Source organism: Episyrphus balteatus, chromosome 4 (genome assembly GCF_945859705.1).
Source record: "Episyrphus balteatus chromosome 4, idEpiBalt1.1, whole genome shotgun sequence".
In the NCBI taxonomy this organism is placed as follows: Eukaryota; Metazoa; Arthropoda; class Insecta; order Diptera; family Syrphidae; genus Episyrphus; species Episyrphus balteatus.
Window position 1 is genome coordinate 42,391,489 of NC_079137.1, and position 18,405 is coordinate 42,409,893.

General features: G+C 30.2%; 2 protein-coding genes across 2 annotated transcripts; both read left to right on the plus strand.

Moving 5' to 3' along the window:
- Positions 1–7,296: 7,296 nt before the first annotated feature.
- On the plus strand, positions 7,297–9,267 carry LOC129919222 (glycerophosphocholine phosphodiesterase GPCPD1-like). Its single transcript, XM_056000076.1, has one exon. The coding sequence runs from the start codon at positions 7,297–7,299 to the stop codon at positions 9,265–9,267; it is 1,971 nt and encodes a 656-aa protein (XP_055856051.1).
- A 5,762-nt stretch (positions 9,268–15,029) lies between these two features.
- LOC129919849 (glycerophosphocholine phosphodiesterase GPCPD1-like) lies at positions 15,030–17,939 on the plus strand. Its single transcript, XM_056000934.1, has one exon. It carries the CDS (start codon positions 15,405–15,407, stop codon positions 17,403–17,405), a length of 2,001 nt encoding a protein of 666 aa, XP_055856909.1. The 5' UTR covers positions 15,030–15,404; the 3' UTR covers positions 17,406–17,939.
- The last annotated feature ends 466 nt before the right edge of the window (positions 17,940–18,405 follow it).

An 18,405-nucleotide genomic window follows, 5' to 3' on the forward strand; every position in this document is an offset into this window, starting at 1 on the left:
GAGGATGAGGATGAAAGTTTAAATTCTAGTCTATAAATGTTAATACTAGTCCCTAAGGAATGAATTTGTTTCTCTTTTTGATTTTTTTAAGTGTTATTTACATAATTAAGTGAAAAACACGATATTGTATAAGTTTATAATTTTTCCAACAATAAAAAAATTAAAACAAAATATCAATAAAAGCATTAAATTATTAAAATCGTATTTTGCATTTTCTCAATAATTTTGAGGTTATATATAAAAAAATGATTTGAGTAAAAGTTGTTGACATTTTTATTATCTAAAACTTTTGCCTTTAACTTTTTTCGATAGGAGGTCTACTTTTTGCCAGAAATTTAAAAAAACCACGGTTTTTGACACCCACCCCACTTTTCCGCCTACCCACCTCCGTTCCACCAATTTGTTTGTGGGCAATTTATTTTCCCCTTTCATCCTAAATTTTCCAACCATCCATTTATGCTGCTAATAATTTTTTTTTTCAAAAATTATTGGCACTGGTCTATTACGAGATCAAAATTAGAAAGATTACAGGTAGTAAGTAGCAACTTGGTCTACATTTCACGTACTCTCCTGCCTAGCCTAGAGATGTATATATGGAAACTCGAACTCTAAATAACAATCAGAAATGACATTACGATGATGGAGAATGCCAAAAAAGTTGGTTTGGCAATTCTGTCTGTCGGTTTGTCTGTCTGTATAATGTATATATTTCGAGCTACAGCCTAAACTAATGTAGCGATTTTTTTCAAACTTGGTTGTAAGCGGTTTTGGGTTATTCTCTACATGGTATAAAAAGACAAGGTATGATCATTAGAACCGCCATCTTACAAAATGGGGTAGTAAGGTTTTGACGTTTGGCATTTGGCAAAGTCAAAAACAACAACAATTTCCAAGACAAATTTGTTTACAACAACAATTTCAATGGGCTGGGCTTTCAAAACCTTAAGTAGCCATAATTTTTGACAGTTCTCGATACTGAGTTTTTTCTAATGATCATACCTTCTCTTTTTATACCATGATTCTCTAGAGGAGAAATGGAAATTTTTTTTAAGGACCTAAATTAACAGAAGTACAGAAGTAATTTTTTTTTTTCAAAACTGCTCTTACTCTTAAGATTAAAATTTTTGTGTGTAATGTTATAAATAAGACTCAACTTTTGAAGTAAAAAAATTTTTGTTTAAACTTTTTCTGAATATCTCGTATATGACTAACCCGATTTCAACGAAAATTTGTATGCAAAAGCGATCAAGTAATCGTAATCTTAGAATTTTAGAAAATTTTCAAAAATCAATTTTTTTCAAAACGACTTGGTGAAATATCTCGAAATTTCATTTTTAAGTGTTATTTAATTATTTCCTCAACATTTTTATTGAAAAGAGTGGAAAAATTTGTATATACAAAAAATTATTAAAAAAAAAAAATGGGTCTAACGATTTTCAAAAACATTTTTCTAAAAATTCCTTTTTATACAAGAAATCAGATGGTATACTTTGTTGTTCGTTTTGTGATCAAAGTTATTACAAGTTCAATAAAAACATTTTTTACAATATAAAAAATGCTTCAAAAAATGTAAAAAACATCAATTGACAAAAAAAAAAGAAGAATACATACATATCAAAACATTTTGAATTTTTTTTTGAAACACTTTTTTTTTTTTTTTTCTTCAAATATTTATATATTTTAAGCACCAAACCACTAAAACACAATAAATAAAAATAAAAACACAAGACAAAGCCACGCCGCACTGTTGTCCAAAATGACTTATCTCGTTGCAAAAATCATAACTTTTGAACGGATTGAGGTAGCGGTACAGTTTTTTTTTTAATTTGAAGGAAATTTCCAGGGCTGTTACACCAATGAATTTCAAGAAAATTGTTTTACAGGGTGTTTAGGAATCATCGGCCGAAAACCGATTTTCTTAAAAAAAAAATATTTAAATTAAAATTGGTATGCCATTTTGTAGAAATCACTAATTCACATCTAAAAAAAGTTCAGATTACACTTTTCCATGATATTACGATTATAAAGAATGCCAAAAAAGTTGGTCCCGGAAGTCCGTCTGTCTTTCTGTCTGTATAAGGATCTACATCCTAAACGGATGGACCGATTGACTTCAAATTTGGTATGTAGCATTTTTTGGAGACCCTCCAGAGGTGTTTTTGGAATTAATTTTTTTGGGCCAAAAATAACGGTACTTGTCATACACCAATTTCAGTAAAGCTGTAATTGCTCAAAAACGGCTCCAACGATTTTGTTTAAAAAATTCAAATGTAAGTTTGAAAACAAGGTCTATCTTCTAATGAAAAAAATTTTTTTGGAAAATCATTATTAACGGTACCTGCCATAGAACGGTTTTTTTTAAATCCGATATTCTCCGAAACGGCTTATTCGATTTCAACGAAACTTTTTTTGAAGAAGCACTTATATAACTCAAATATAAGCCAAAAATAAAATTTCAAAAAAAATAATTTTTGGATTTTTAAAAAAATTTTGAAATTTTTTTTTGAAAAATAAAATTTTCGAAAACGGGACATTGTATTTTTTTGAAATTTTGTTTTTAGATGTGGATTAGTGATTTCTACAAAATGGCATACCAATTTTAATTTAAACATTTTTTTTAAAGAAAATCTGTTCCTTCTGCCTTCATTTTTTTTCAAAGTACAAAATCTCGGCAGTGCGCAAGCATGCGCAGCTAAATATTTTTATTTTGAATCAACAATTGATTGGTACACATACCCTATTCGGCTTAATGAATGGAACCGAATGGATTTTTTACGGTACCTGCCATAAAACCGTTTTTTTTCAAATCCGATATTCTCCAAAACGGCTTATTCGATTTCAACGAAACTTTTTGTGAAGAAGCACTTATATAACTCAAATATAAGCCAAAAATAAAATTTCAAAAAAAATAATTTTTGGATTTTTAAAAAAATTTTGAAATTTTTTTTTGAAAAATAAAATTTTCGAAAACGGGACGTTGTATTTTTTTGAAATTTTGTTTTTAAATGTGGATTAGTGATTTCTACAAAATGGCATACCAATTTTAATTTAAACTTTTTTTTTAAAGAAAATCTGTTTTTGGCCGATGATTCCGAAACACCCTGTGAAATAATTTTATTGAAATTCATTGGTATAACAGCCCTAGAAATGTCCTTCAAATAAAAAAAAAAATTGTACCGCTAACTCAATCCGTTCAAAAGTTATGATTTTTGCAACGAGATAAGTCATTTTGGACAACCGTGCGCCGCTGCCATGACAGATTTTTACTACCTTTTGACAGATTTTCTATGGAAACAAATACATCATGTATTTTTAAAGCCTAATTAAAATGTAATTTTCAACGAAAGTGATTTTTACTTTTTGCCTCCAACGGATTCTTTTCTAAATTTTTATCAGTAGCTCCTTTTGCACCTATATTTTACCTCCATCGTGATACCACGATACGTACTTAACTTGGGTACGCCTAAAAATATATTAATTTTATTTAATAGTCCTCTCAAACTTGCCCCATAATTTTGATCAATTTGGGTTTTTAAGTTTGAATTCTTCACATGATTTACAGAATGAACTTGAACTTTTTTTCGATTTTTTAATGGGACACCCCTGCATTATGTTCTACCATATAAGCATAGTGTATGGTATTTTTTTCCGATTTTAATGTTAAAATTTAGGGGTCGCTACCATTCACTAAAGATTTAAGTAAAAAAAAAGATCAATTTCAACAAAATTTTGTTTGTTACAATACAAAGTACGTTTAAGACCCGATTTTTAAATCTTCTAATAAACAGTCAGTTAACTGTCTGTCGAATAAAGATATTAGGCTCATAAACAATCAGATAAAATCATTGAATTTTTTAATTAAGCTATTCTACAGAATAACACAAAAAAATGTCAAATTCAAAAATATTCAAATTTAAACTTCATTTTTATTCCGCTGTATTTTTATCAAAACTTCTTTCAAAACAGTTAAAGATTTAATGTAAAGTACTTAATTCTGATTACAAATTTTTAAATTTTCTGAGAAAAAAAAAAACAAAATTTGGTGTATTTTTCAAAACTTTGAGTTGTGGTAGCGACCCCTAGAACGTGTTTAAACTGGACCAAATTTTACCCAATTTATATTTAAGGCAGGAAGAACAAAATGAAAGGGTGTCCCATTAAAATTTCGAAAATTGATTTTTAAGAAGCACCCTAATGTAGGTAGTATGTATATTGTATAAAGGTGCAAAAAAAACGTAAAATTCGTTTTTTTTTTTTAAGTAAAACAAAATCTGAAATCAAAATACCCTCCAAAACAAGTATGCAGTTTTGATTGATATATTAAGATGCATTTTTAGAAAAAAAATTTCAAAATCGTTAGGGCCGGTTTTTAAAAAACTAATTTTTTATGAATAATTTTTTCGAAAAAAAGTTTTAAAATAAAATTGGTACCTATGCCATTTTGTAGAAATCACTAATCAACATCTAAAAACAAAATTTAAAAAAGAATACAATGTCCCGTTTTGGAAAATTTTATTTTTCAAAACAAAATTTTCAAAATTTTTTTAAAAATCCAAAAATTATTTTTTTCAAATTTTTTGGCTTATATTTGGGGCGTAGGCCCCAACACTATTACTTTTTGTTTTTTTAATTTAACTTTATTTAATAGTTTTAATTACTTGATTACAATTTATATAATTTTCTTCTACGTAGTTTAAGTTTTCTTTAATTAAAGTAGATAGGTACTACTTTCGTTGTGTGCTTGGTGTGGTGGTGGCTGGTTGACGTTGAATGAAAGAATGACAACTTTGAATTGAATGGATGCGAGAATGAATGTGATTGAATGGTTTTTTATTGTTTAAGGTTGGCTGCAATGTCAATTTTTAATTCGGACCGGGAGGAAACGAAGCGTGGGCGTGTTCGAGAATAGCGAGAATTTGCGTTCCGCAATTTTTCGTAAAACGGAGTACGCAATTCTTCCTTAAAACGGAGTACGCTTTTCACGTAATCGTTTGTGGTTCCCCCCGGTAGAAAGTTCTGAATTGAACAGATAGACCTTGTCTTAAAACTTACATTTTAATTTTTAAACAAAGTCGTTGGAGCCGTTTTTGAGCAATTTCAACTTTATTAAAATCGGTATATGACAAGTACTGTTATTTTTGGTCCAAAAAAATTAATTCCAAAAACCCCTCTGGAGAGTCTCCAAAAAATGCTACATACCAAATTTGAAGTCAATCGGTTTATCCGTTTAGGCTGTAGCTCCTTATACAGACAGACAGACAGACGGACTTCCGGGACCCACTTTTTTAACACTCTCTACCATCTTAATATCATGGAAAATTGTTATTTCAACTTTTTTACTTGCGATATAGGTACTATATATCAAGTTATGCATTCGTACAAAAAAAAGTTGAGATAACATTTTTCCATGACATTACGATGGTAGAGAATGCCAAAAAAGTGGGTCCCGGAAGTCCGTCTGTCTGTCTGTCTGTCTGTCTGTCTGTCTGTCTGTCTGTCTGTCTGTCTGTCTGTCAATATATGACAAGGCTCCAACGATTTTGTTTAAAAAATTTAAATGTTAGTTTTAAGCTAAGGTTTATCTTCCAATGAAAAATTTTTTTTTGAAAATCATTATTAACGGTACATGCCATAGAACGGTTTTTTTCAAATCCGATTATCTCCGAAACTGATTATTCGATTTCAACGAAACTTTTTGTGAAGAAGCATTTATATAATTTAAGTATAAACCAAAAATAAAATTTCCAAAAAAATAATTTTTGGATTTTTTAAAAAAATTTGAAAATTTTTTTTTGAAAAATCAAATTTTCGAAAACGGGACATTGAATTTTTTTGAAATTTTGTTTTTAGATGTTGATTAGTGATTTCTACAAAATGGCATACCAATTTTATTTTAAAACTTTTTTTCCAAAAAATTATTTATATAAAATTATTTTGTTTAAAAACGGCTCTAACGATTTTGAAAATTTTTTTTCTAAAAATGCATGTTAATATATCAATCAAAACTGCATACTTGTTTTGGAGGGCAATTCAATTTTAGATTTTATTTTATTTTTTTAAAAAACGAATTTTATTTTTTTTTCCAAATTTCTATATAAAGTCTTAAAAATTTAAGCAACTTTAACTCTAAGAGCAAGTTCGTGCGACCCAGTCGTGCATTTTATTTTTTTTACGAATGCATAACTTGATATATGTATAGTACCTATATCGCAAGTAAAAAATACAGATGAATTGAATACCTCCTCCTTTTTGGAAGTCGGTAAAAAGTTCTGAAGCATTTAAACAATCTCAAAAGATAAATCGACAAATAAAAAAAAAACAAAGTTAAAAATAAAATTCATTTTTAAAAAATATTAAAATTCAATAATAATGTTCTTCAAAATAACGGCTACTGAGGTAAACGCTTCTGTCCAAAAAATTCTGTTGAAAATCGGCTTAGTGTCGTTTACGAGGCATTCCCAAATCAAGAAGTTACTTTCTTTAGAGATAATTTGTTGACTATTTAGTAGTACTAGTACTGTAACGGATCATTAATTCCTAGAAATACACATTTTTACAAAACAACAAAGTTATTTTAAAATTCTATCAAAACAACCCACAAAATTTGAAAATTCTTAATCTTGCAGTTTAAAAATTAAACATTTATGTATCTTTACAGAAATTCTCCATAAATTAGAAATACATCCATCCATCCATTAAGTTTTATTACCTTAGTTTTTTAAATATTCAATATTTAACCTTAAACTCCCAAATGTCATTAACTTTTAAACGGATTAGAAAAAAAAAAAAAATAAACTTCCGGGTAAAAGCATTATTAGCAGCTGAAGCGGAAACGAAATTTTCCATACAAAAATAGCAAAAATGTTTTTCTGAATTTTTTTCTTGAATTTTTTTTATTTTTATTATCGTTAATATGTTCGCTGTTGACTTTGGAGACTTCAAAATTTTTCGTTTCGCTTCAGCTGCGTACTAGGCTTTTTTTTTAATCATAGAACTCATTTCCCAATGTCATCCGAATTAAAAGATAATTAAAAATATTTGCGTCATTCGCTAATTTTTCCTTGAAATTAAAAAAAAAGATCACCCCCAGATAAAAAAAAAAACACACAGACTTGAGACAAATACTCCTAATTTACTTCAAGGCTAAATCAAACAAGAAAATGCAACCATCTGGCAATCAAATCAAATTTGAATAGAATAAATAGAAAACTTAATTATGATTTTTAACTAAACAAACAAACGCATTTGTAATTTTTTGGTATAAAAGATAGCACAACTCGCTAATAATTCGCAAAAATGATCGCGAATAAAATTATTTTAATATCTTTGATAGCCCTAGTGGCAAATTCGAAAGCACTTGGTCTGAATTTAGGTGCTAGAAAAAAGTCGGCTCCTCGTCAATGGACTGTCACAGTTGAGCTGGAAGAACCCCTTAAGTCATATGAAAAAGTTGGTATAACTGGTGATGCTCCCTTCCTCGGATCATGGTCAACAAGCAGAACTATCATGCTGGAGAAAACTGATTCGCCAACAAAGTGGAGGGGAAGTATTCCAATTCCAACCAATTTCACATCTTCAATAATGTATCGATACTATATTGGAGTGGCGAATTCCACTGGCGGTGAACTGCGGATTCACAAATGGGAAACTCATTTGGATGGTAGAACTGTCAATTTTAAATCAGGTAAAAGCCTCAAGACCATAGATCAATTTGGTTATGTTAGAGGAGATGTGAAAAGAGTACACCAAGGATGGTTGAATAGTGGCAGAATAGTGCAGTTCAATATCTTCAATGATCCTTTAAAGCTTAAAAGATCATATGGTAATCGAAAGATTTTCATAAAGATAACTCCTGTGGGCTACAATTCGAGTGCAGAGAAAAAACTTCAAAACTATAATGAGTCTCTTGGACTTGCTCACATTGAATATGTTCGCGTAGAATACGGAAACAGTAAGATTCGTGTTCAACCAGATGATGGAGTTTTATATTTACCCTATGGCCATATAATCTTCCACATTACGACAGGCGATTTGGACAGCATCGCATTTAACTTCACAGTATCTGCGGCAAATGAAGACCACCCTGAGAGGAAGGACATCATTGGCTATGAATACATCTATCCTGAGAGTATTAATACTACAAACGGCATGACTAACGTAGATATAATGTCTCCACTAAACCGCAAGAATTCCCTTGGATCTATTCAACTTGGCACTTTAATGGTCACACCTCTGCCTAAGCCTTTGAACTTCAAGAATGCGTTTAAAAATTACTGGCCAAAGAGCTGGAAAAACTTAGATGTACTTCATCGTGGAGTTGGAAAAAGTTTTAACACAGAAGGAAATGCAGCTCCAGTTACAGAAAATACAGTAGCAACGATGAAGCAAGCATTTGCTGAAGGTGCTGACATGGTAGAGTGTGATGTTCAGATGACAAAAGATAAACAACTAATTATCTATCATGAGTTAGTCGTATACACGGCTAAGGAAGGAGTGCAACCAACAAAACAAGAAGACCTTAATAAAGTGTTTATACAAACTTTAACTTATGAAGAACTAAAGAACCTTCAGACCTACCATTTTGTCAATGAAGTGTTAATTAAATATCCATCTCATAATGAAGAAACTAATGAAGATAAACGTCTATTTCCACTATTCGAAGATTTACTCACCAAAGTCAATCAAAATCTTAGTTACGATATCGAAGTAAAGCCTCCACATGATCCCAATACCGATAAGAACGAGTACGCGGACATACTTCTAGATGTAATATTTCGTAAAGGCTGTGGTCGCTTGAGTATCTTCTCAAGTATTGATATTCATTTAGTTACTTTATTGCAATTTAAACAAAATATGCATCCAATTATGATTATTGGATATGGTCAACCTGTTGATTTTGGAGATCCACGTTGGACTAATTATAAAAATTTGATAAGTGGTGCACAGGGAATGGAATGGCTTGGAATTTGTCCACATGCTAACTTTTTCGTGAACGGCAGAGGTGATTTAATAAAATTAGCAACGGATGTGGGAGTGGAAATTATTCTTTGGGGTACGCCTGAAAAGAAGGAAGAGGTGGATTATTTTAAACAATTTAAACCAACTGGTGTGATGTATGGCAGCGGTGATAAAATAATTCCGGATTCGAAGACGAAGAATTTCTTTGAGCAGCAACAAAATATGCCTGAATATTATAAAAAGCATTGCGCTTGTAGAAATGTCACAGATGAGTATGTTAATTGGGAAAATGAAAGTTCAAATTCTTAGTCTTCTAAGTGTTAATACTAGTTCCTGAGGAATGAATTTGTTTAATTGTATTTTTTAAGTGCCTTTACAAATTAAGTGAAAAACTAAATTTTGTGTAATTTTTCCAAAAATAAAAAAAAATTACAACAATCAATGAAAGCATTTTATTTTTAATAATCAATTAAGAGATCCAAATGAGAAGATTACAGGTTATAGTGGCTTGACTTACTCTCCTGCCCAGTGGTCCGTTCTTTTATTGAACAATGTTAACTATTGTTGTTATGTCAAAAAAATCGTTGTATTTGTTTTTGTTACATTTTGTTACAAAATGTTAACTTTGATTTAGGAACGACTAAATGTTACATTTTGTTGGTCTGTCAAAAGAAAAATTTTTGAGATTAATTTTATGAATGAATAAACAAGAAAAAATTAATTTGGTACTGAAATAATTCTTTTTAATTGAATTCTAAGCAAATTGAAACAAAAATATGCATTCAATAATTTCAAATATGGAAACAAACAAGAAATTCTCTTCTCACATCATCCCCTCTCTTCCCCATTTAGTTGTGTTTGACAGATTAACATTGAAACTCAAGTCCAGAAGCTGAGTTGGAAAAAGTAACAAAATGTAACTATTTGACACTTCAACACTGGATTTAGGAACGATGTTGTGACGTCACGATGTTACACTTTGTAACTTTTTTCTCATTTAGGAACGATGAAAGTTAACTATTGTTAACAATAGTTAACATCGTCGAATAAAAGAACGCATCACAGTGATGTAGGTTGAGAAATTTGGGCCCAAGGACAAGAGTCAAGACTAAACTTTTTCTTCTCTTTATGATTCCTTTTATTTAAGAAAATGCATGCATTTTTTTTTGTTTTCTCCAAAGTGCGTCAAATGTGTGTGATTAATCGCCATAGCGACATGGCAACAAAGCGACATGACGAAATAGCGACATAGCAACATAAGAATCGTGTATCTTACGAGAAAGGTTGGCATGGTTCTATGTCAACTACCGTTAATAACGTTCCAAAAAATGTTCGTTTTATTTCAAAAGTACGACCATATTTGTCTCATTTTTTTTGTTTGTTTTAATCTTATGAAAAATACTCGTACTGCGAACAACGAATACAAAAAATTAGAGAAATTTTAAAATAATGCTTTTCTTTATTGGTAATACCATTTTGGTGCTCAGAAAATTGCAATACAAAAACTCTTTACAACAGAAAAAAAAAGAATAATCTTATAAAGCTAGATTAACTAAAAGAGTAGGTACAAAGTTAAAGTAACAACCGCTAAGTTTATATAGCTTTCACCATATTGAACAACCTGATCGTCAAAATTTTTGAGTTCAATTAACTTGAAAAACTTCTACACACGAGCTGGAATTGAAGTCTTAAACTAAAACAAACAAAAAAAGTTCAAAATCAAAATCAGTTCATTTTTCTGTAGTTGTACCTATAATTTATTTATATTAAATAGTAATATAACCATTATGTACTTCTCCAGAACTAAAAATATGTTTTTAAATAGAAATAAAGGCCAAGATTAAGATACCACCGTATGAAGTTCATTACGATTTGGATAAAAACATTCCTCTTTAACCCTTTATTAGACCAGTGCCGATCAGGGTTCGGACTTCAGTTTCAAAATTTCGAAGCAAATTTGAAAAAAAAAGTGAAGTAGATCAAAAATTTTGGAAGTAGATTTCAAAATTAAACTTTCAGAACATTTATTTACAAAAATTTATTCTAAAAAAATTATTTTTCAACAAAATTATTTTCTTTACTTTTTTTATTATGATCTTTTCCAAAACACCTTTGTCATCTAGTGGTTGTAACGATGCTTTGGGGTAAAACGGTTAATTCAGCATAATCTAACAAATTTTTGATCAGGAATTCTTCAAAATCAGTCAAAATAACATACTTTAAATAAACTTTATTTATACATACATATCTTGAATTTGAAGAATAATTGACCTCCATTCATCTTTTGAGATTTCAGTTGAGCTTTATTTCTCAATGCTTCGACCAGGGGTCGAATTACAGCATACGATTACGATCATTCGTTAACGTTTTTACTATTTATGTCTCTATTTATTTAGTAGAAAAAGATAAGGACACATAGCAACCATACGTTAACGAACGTATGCCGTAATTCGACACCAGATTTAAAAATGAAGTAAATCCCTTTCTCTAAACTTATTATTTGAAAAATATTTTTCAATCAAGAAATAGAAGTAGATCCTGAAAAAGAGAAGTAGGGAAGTAGGTTTTATTTTTTTCCCAAAATCGAAGTAAATCTACTTCGATCGAAGTAAAGTCCGAACCCTGGTGCCGATGCCTTCAAAAACATTAAAAAGTACAAAAAAATCATAGTAGGATGAAACCCATTGGAAAAGGAGGGGAATATGATAAGAATAAGAGGAAAAATAAATTACGGGCGAGCCGAGTTCGGGAAGTGGGTGGGTTGAGTTTTTAATGGTAAAAAATGGTATATCTCGATTTCCGGCAAAACTACAAATCCTATAGAAAAAAGTTGTATGGCAAAGTTGTAGGTAATAAAAATATCTACAACTTTTTTATCAACAATTTTTTCACATACCTAACCTCAAAATTTATGTGAAAAATTCAAAAAACCGAGTTTTTGGTTTTTTATTTTTATCTTTTTCAAAAACAATAATTTTTCTACGAAATTTGGTGAAAACTTACCTTATTATGTCCCAAATACACTGTAATTAATTTGATTTAAAATATTAATTTGTTCACCTTATTTTGACTTAATACCAAAAAAACACCCTAATTTTCTATCGAAAATTCACGTGTCAAAATATCAGCTTTTTTCAAAAAGTCGATGGGCACAGTCTTGATTATTATACAAAAATATTATAAAACACGTATTTTTTTTTTTAAATCAATATTTTTGTTTTTTAGAAATTTATTTCGACATTAAGAAATGAAAATGAATAGTGTACAATGCTGTTTTCAAGTACAAAAATGCGAAAACTCAAGCAGAAAACAATCAAATATTTGCTTTTACACACTTTCCGAAAGCCCAAAAAGAAAACCTTGTAAGTTTAAGACAGAAAAAATATAATTTTCTGAATTTCTTACTTTTGTAGGCATGGGTATCTACATATATTCAAGAAAACCAAACTTTCAAAATAATCTTTGAATAAAAATACTTGTACTTCCGAAGAAGATTCTTAAGTATGCACTGCAAAAGAAAACTCTCGTCGTCAAAAATTGGGTTAAACTTGCCGGAACCTGTGGAATACCGATTAACTTGTCAGAAGCTAACTCAAACCAGTGGGAGAAGATCTTTTATGAATGCCTTTATCGAAAAAACCAGCAGTTCAACAGAGCGAAAGTATTATTTATTACAATCTTAATGAAAATATCTACTTTAAAAGCTTTTTCTCGTCCTACAACATAGGGACCATCTTCAAAATTAGAGACGAACTTATCAAATTAAACTTTACTCCACATCGAACGGCGCACATAGGGGTATTTGCCAATTTTACGCGGACAAAATAATTTTTCTGGTTTATTTTTATCAACAAGATAAAAGCTTGTATTTAGTACTGGAATAAAGTGTTTCAAGTGTTGATTTCAATGAAAACATTTTTCTTCCTAAACCACTTTTTGATCAAACAAAAAAGTGTCAAGTATGGATCCCAATGGTTTAGTAAAGCGCTTATAAATGGAGTTCTATTAATGGTATCGCCAAGATAAAGGTCTTAAAATTTAGGAAAAATCATAAGGATTCAGGTTCTGGAACTCAAGTAGTTGAATCTTTAAAAAAAACTTAAAATATGGATGCTGAATACAAGGTAACCATTTTTCAAAACCTAAAATCTTTAAGAAGGGCAAATGTGTCGAAGTTGCACTTAGTTGCACATTTTTTTTACAGATTCAATTAGATAAGAGTTTACCCTTTAGAAAACATTACATTTTAACACACAATAATGTGAAATTGTATAACTTATTTCCTTACCAACACAGAAATTTAGTTTTTTTTACGATTAATTTATATAAGATTCAACATATCACTTTTTTTTTATAAAGTAATACAACATTTAGATACAACATCTAGTAGACAGTTTCGTATCTCCTTATCAATATTCCATAAAAACTTTTTTCTACATCCACTTCAAAAAAAAGTACTTACTTAAGCACAGTCGCTAAATTACAAAAAAAAAAAAAATAATTTCATCTTTGGGCTGAAAACTTTGAACTCTAGACCGCTGCTGTTAGTCACCTGAAGGGATAATTAATTTTAAAAATATAAGAAAATGCTAAGCAAGTTATCTACTTTTAGTAGGATGTTGATTTTTTACGTTTGGATCAGTTTAAAATTTAGTGTTTTGTCCGCCTAAATTGACTAAATTGACTAAATTGTTGGATCATTTTTGGTTTGTTACAGAAATATCACATGGTACACAGAGAAAAATATGACCACCTAAAAACTAATAGATTGCCTTATTGTTTTACTATGCCCATATGTTTTATAAGGAAATCTTATTAAAAGCAACGATTAATAAGGTTTTTTTAAGATTTCTTATTATTTTTATAGAGAAAACCTTATTAAATTTTTTTCAACTTGGCACTAGAACAAAAATCGCGATCAATATATTCATAGCAGGTTGGTTCAGGTGGTATGGTGTGCGTCTAATTATTTGAAGTCTCCAGTTCGATTCCCTGTCTGGTCGTCGTCGTTTTTTTTTTTTTTTTTCAAAACCCTACAAGTGCAGATTTTAAAACAATAAGGAAAACCCGATTGTTTTAATAAGGTTTCCTTCTTGGATGGAAACCATAGAGAAATCTTATTGTTTTTGTTCTATTTTATGTGGTCTATTTTTCTCTGTGTAATATAAAGGGTTAAAAGAAAAGTCTCTTTTCATTCTTTGGTGTAATTGTTTAACTATTTATTAGTACTCTTACGCGTGTTATGAATGTGGTCGATGACACTACCAAATCCACAATCAATAGTGCCATCGACACCAAGCAGATTTTAGTCACTGCTTGTAATGAGAACGGAAACGAATCAGACATCAATTTGTAGGCTAAAAAAAAGAAAGAGGTTGACGCTTTGAGCGTTGGGCAAGAACTGATCTCTTTATTTTACAATTTACTTAAACTTAACAAAATAATACAGTTTCATACATGAAAAGATCATACGATATCTTACATTGAATATAAAAATGTTCATACGGTTATTTGGATAAAACATAACATTTACATAAAATACATCATACGATAATGCATCATAAATAGATGAAGCTTAATAGACAAATGAATATGTGTTTACATAATATATTTAATGACATAAAAACATGATAATAATCGAGAGTAACACTGTGGTTTTATTAATTAAAGCCTACAAATTCATTTTCTTTTCCATAAATGTGATAAATTTAGTAAAAGAAGAAAATCAATAAAATATTAAAAAGTGGTCATTCATTGATCGACCAGTACAAAGAACAGTATTTCATTCAAACAAAAGAGTTTACGTTGTTCCGATCGTGAATCCCCTTTTATACCTTTTTTTTTTTACCAAACAATAATCTTATTTGTATTCAACTATATGGAGATAGGTAATTTAAAAAAAGCAAATATTTTGTGAGCCAAAGCCACAAAAGGTTGGGCACCCCTGATTAAATATTGTAGTTAAAAAATCACAATAAAAAACCTCTACATTTTAGATCATATCCATACATGTTTTGTCGCTTAGTGTTGAGCATAGTCAAAACGCTATTAAGAAAACCAAGTTAACTCCATGAAAGAAAATTAACTTAGAAACGGATTAGATATCAAAATTAAACTTCCTGGTTAATATAATATTCGTAGAACTCATTTTCCAATGTCATCAGAATTAAATAAAAAAAAAAAAAAAATTTGCGTCATTCGCTAATTTTTCTATGACAATTTAAAAAAGAGACCACCCCCAGATAAAAATAAAAAACACATACTTTAGACAATTACGCCTAATTTACTTCAAGAAAATGCAACCTTCTAAAACCATCTGTCAATCAAATCATATTTAAATAGAATAAATAGAAAACTTATTAATATAATTTTTAACTAAACAAACAAACGTATTTGTATTTTTTTTGCTATAAAAGAAAGCAACACTTGCTAATATTTCGCAAAAAATGTTCGCGAATAAAATTATTTTAATATCTTTGATAGCTCTGGTGGCAAAGTCGAAAGCACTCGGTGTCAGTATCAATTTAGGTGGAAATAAAAAACCCATTTCTCGTCGATGGAATGTCTCAGTTGAGCTGGAAGAAACCATTAAGTCATATGAAAAAGTTGGTATAACTGGCGATGTTGCCTTTCTTGGATCATGGTCAACAAACAGAACTATCATGTTGGAGAAAACTGATTCGCCAACAAAGTGGATGGGAAATATTAAAATTCCAACCAATTTCAATTCTTCAATAATGTATCGATACTATATTGGCGTGGCGAACTCCACTGGAGGTGAACTGCGAATTCACAAATGGGAAACTCATTTGGATGGAAGAACTGCTAATTTTACAACAGGTAAAAGCCTCAACACCACAGATCGATTTGGTTATGTTGGAGATTTGAAAAAAGTTAATCAAGGCTGGTTGAATAGTGGCAGAATAGTGCAGTTCAATATTTTCAAAGATCCCTTAAAGCTGAAAAGTTCATATGGTGATCGAAAGATTTTCATTAAAGTAACTCCTGTTGGCTACAATTCGAGTGCAGAGGAAAAACTTCAAAACTATAATGAGTCTCTTGGACTTGCTCACATTGAATATGTTCGCGTGGAATACGGAAACAGTAAAATTCGTGTTCAACCAGATGATGGAGTTTCGTATGAAAAAGATGGCCATCTGATCTTTCACATTACGACAGGCGATTTGAAAAACGTCGCATTTAATTTCACTGTATCTGTGGAAAATGAAGAAGACCCTGAGAACAAGGACATTATTGGATATCAATATATCTATCCTGAGAGTTTAAATACCACAACCGGTAACACAGACTTAGATCTGATGTCTCCTGAAAACAAGCAGAATTCAGTTGGATCTATTAAACTTGGCTACTTAGTGATCAAACCTCTGCCTACGCCCATGAACTTCAAAAATGCATTCAGTAACTACTGGCCAAAGAGCTGGAAAAATCTAGATGTACTTCATCGTGGAGTTGGAAAAAGTTTTGACACAGTTAAACATGCAGCTAAAATATCAGAAAACACAGTAAAAACAATGAAGGAAGCATATAACGAGGGAGCTGACATGGTAGAATTTGATGTTCAGATGACAAAAGATAAAAAAATTATGCTCTATCATGATTATGTCGTTTATACTTGTAAAAAAGGAATAAAACCAACGAAACAAGAAGACCTTACTCCGGTTACTATAGAAGACATCACTTATGAAGAACTGAGTAATCTCGAGACCTACCATTTTGTCAATGAAAAGTTAGTTAAATATCCAACTCACAATGAAGAACCTGATGAAGATAAACGTCTCTTTCCACTATTCGAAGATATACTCACCAAAGTCAATAAAAATCTGAGTTACGATATCGAAATAAAGTCTCCACAACATTCCGATTTCGATAAGAATGAGTACGTGGATTTTATTCTAGATCTAATGTTGCGTAAAGGCTGCGGTCGTCTTAGTATTATCTCAAGCATTAATACGGATATGTTAACATTATTTCAATTTAAACAAAATATGCATCCTGTTATGCTTGTTGGTTGGGCTGAACCGAATGATTTTGAAGATCCACGTTCGAATAATTTAAAAAATATGATTAGTGGCGCCCAGGGAATGGAATGGCTTGGAATTGTTCCACGTTCGTCTTATTTCTGGTATGGCAAAGGTGATTTAATGAATTTAGCAACAGATTTGGATGTGGCAATTATCCCTTGGGATGTCCCTGAATCGAAGAATGAGATTGAGTATTATAAGAAATTTCAACCAACTGGTGTGATGCATGGACGAGGTGATGTATTAATTCCTGATTCGAAGACGGAGAATTTCTTTGAGAAGCAAAAGGGTATGCAGGGATATTATGCAAAGCATTGCGCTTGCAGAAATGTAACAGATGAGTATGTTAATTGGGAGGATGAAAGTTCAAATTCTGGTCTTCTAAGTGGTAATATTAGAGTCTAAGGAATGAATTTGTTGAAAAAAGTGGCTTCACAAATAAAGTTAAAAACTAAATTTTGTGTAATTTTATAATTTTTCCACAAATTATTACAAAATATCACTGAAAGCTTTTCATTAATGGTAACCAATTACGAGTTCCAATTGAAAAGATTATAGAATCAGACGTGCATTTCTGGGCAAAGATGTACTTGTACGTTGGGCCCAGGGGCAAGACTAAACTTGGGGTACTTTTTTTTAATTTTCGTTGCTTTACTGTACAAGTTAAACAATCTTTAATTGAAAAACTTGAAAAATACCCCAAATCACCTGTAGAGATCAGTTGCTGATGACCAGCCACCAGTGTAAGAAGTACCGTAATCTCAGTTAGAAATTTCGACATAGTTGGCTTAAAAAAATTCTAACTTTTTTTGTAGGCACCGTAGAAGTATGATTGAAGCGTCATATAAAAGGTGAAATAAGCTTTCAGATGATACAAAATTTTTCATATAAGTTGTCGTTTAAAAAAATATATATTTAATGGTGTAAAAAGACAAAAAAGATTGTTTTTTTTTTTGCTTTTTTGATAAAAAGTGATTGAGTTAAAAAAAATTCTAGCTCTTTTTGTAGATGTATTTTTTTGAGCTGAAACAATAAGCTTTCAGATGATAAAAAATTTATTATAGGTTGCCATATAAAAAACATGCATTTAAAGGTGATAGAATAAAAAAAAGGTAGTTTTTTTCGATTTTTGTTCTTGCAAGAAAAATGATTTTTGAAGGTTTCACTTCTAAAACGCGTGAATTACACACATGATTTTTTTTTTAATAAAATCTTTTGAAAAGTCAGCTTTCAATTATTTTTGTTTCTAGAAATAATATTTGAGATTCTAAATGAAATGCCACACTTTATTGAATTTTTCGAAGAGGTTTATGTATATAAAATTGAACACATTTACTCACGTCATAAAAAAATTATTGAAAATTAAAAATATTTGAATGTTTAGAAAATAAACAAAAAAAAAACA

Coding starts and splice junctions, on each gene's coding strand:
- LOC129919222 (XM_056000076.1), top strand. CDS start 7,297: ATGATCGCGAATAAAATTATTTTAATATCTTTGATAGCCCTAGTGGCA.
- LOC129919849 (XM_056000934.1), top strand. CDS start 15,405: ATGTTCGCGAATAAAATTATTTTAATATCTTTGATAGCTCTGGTGGCA.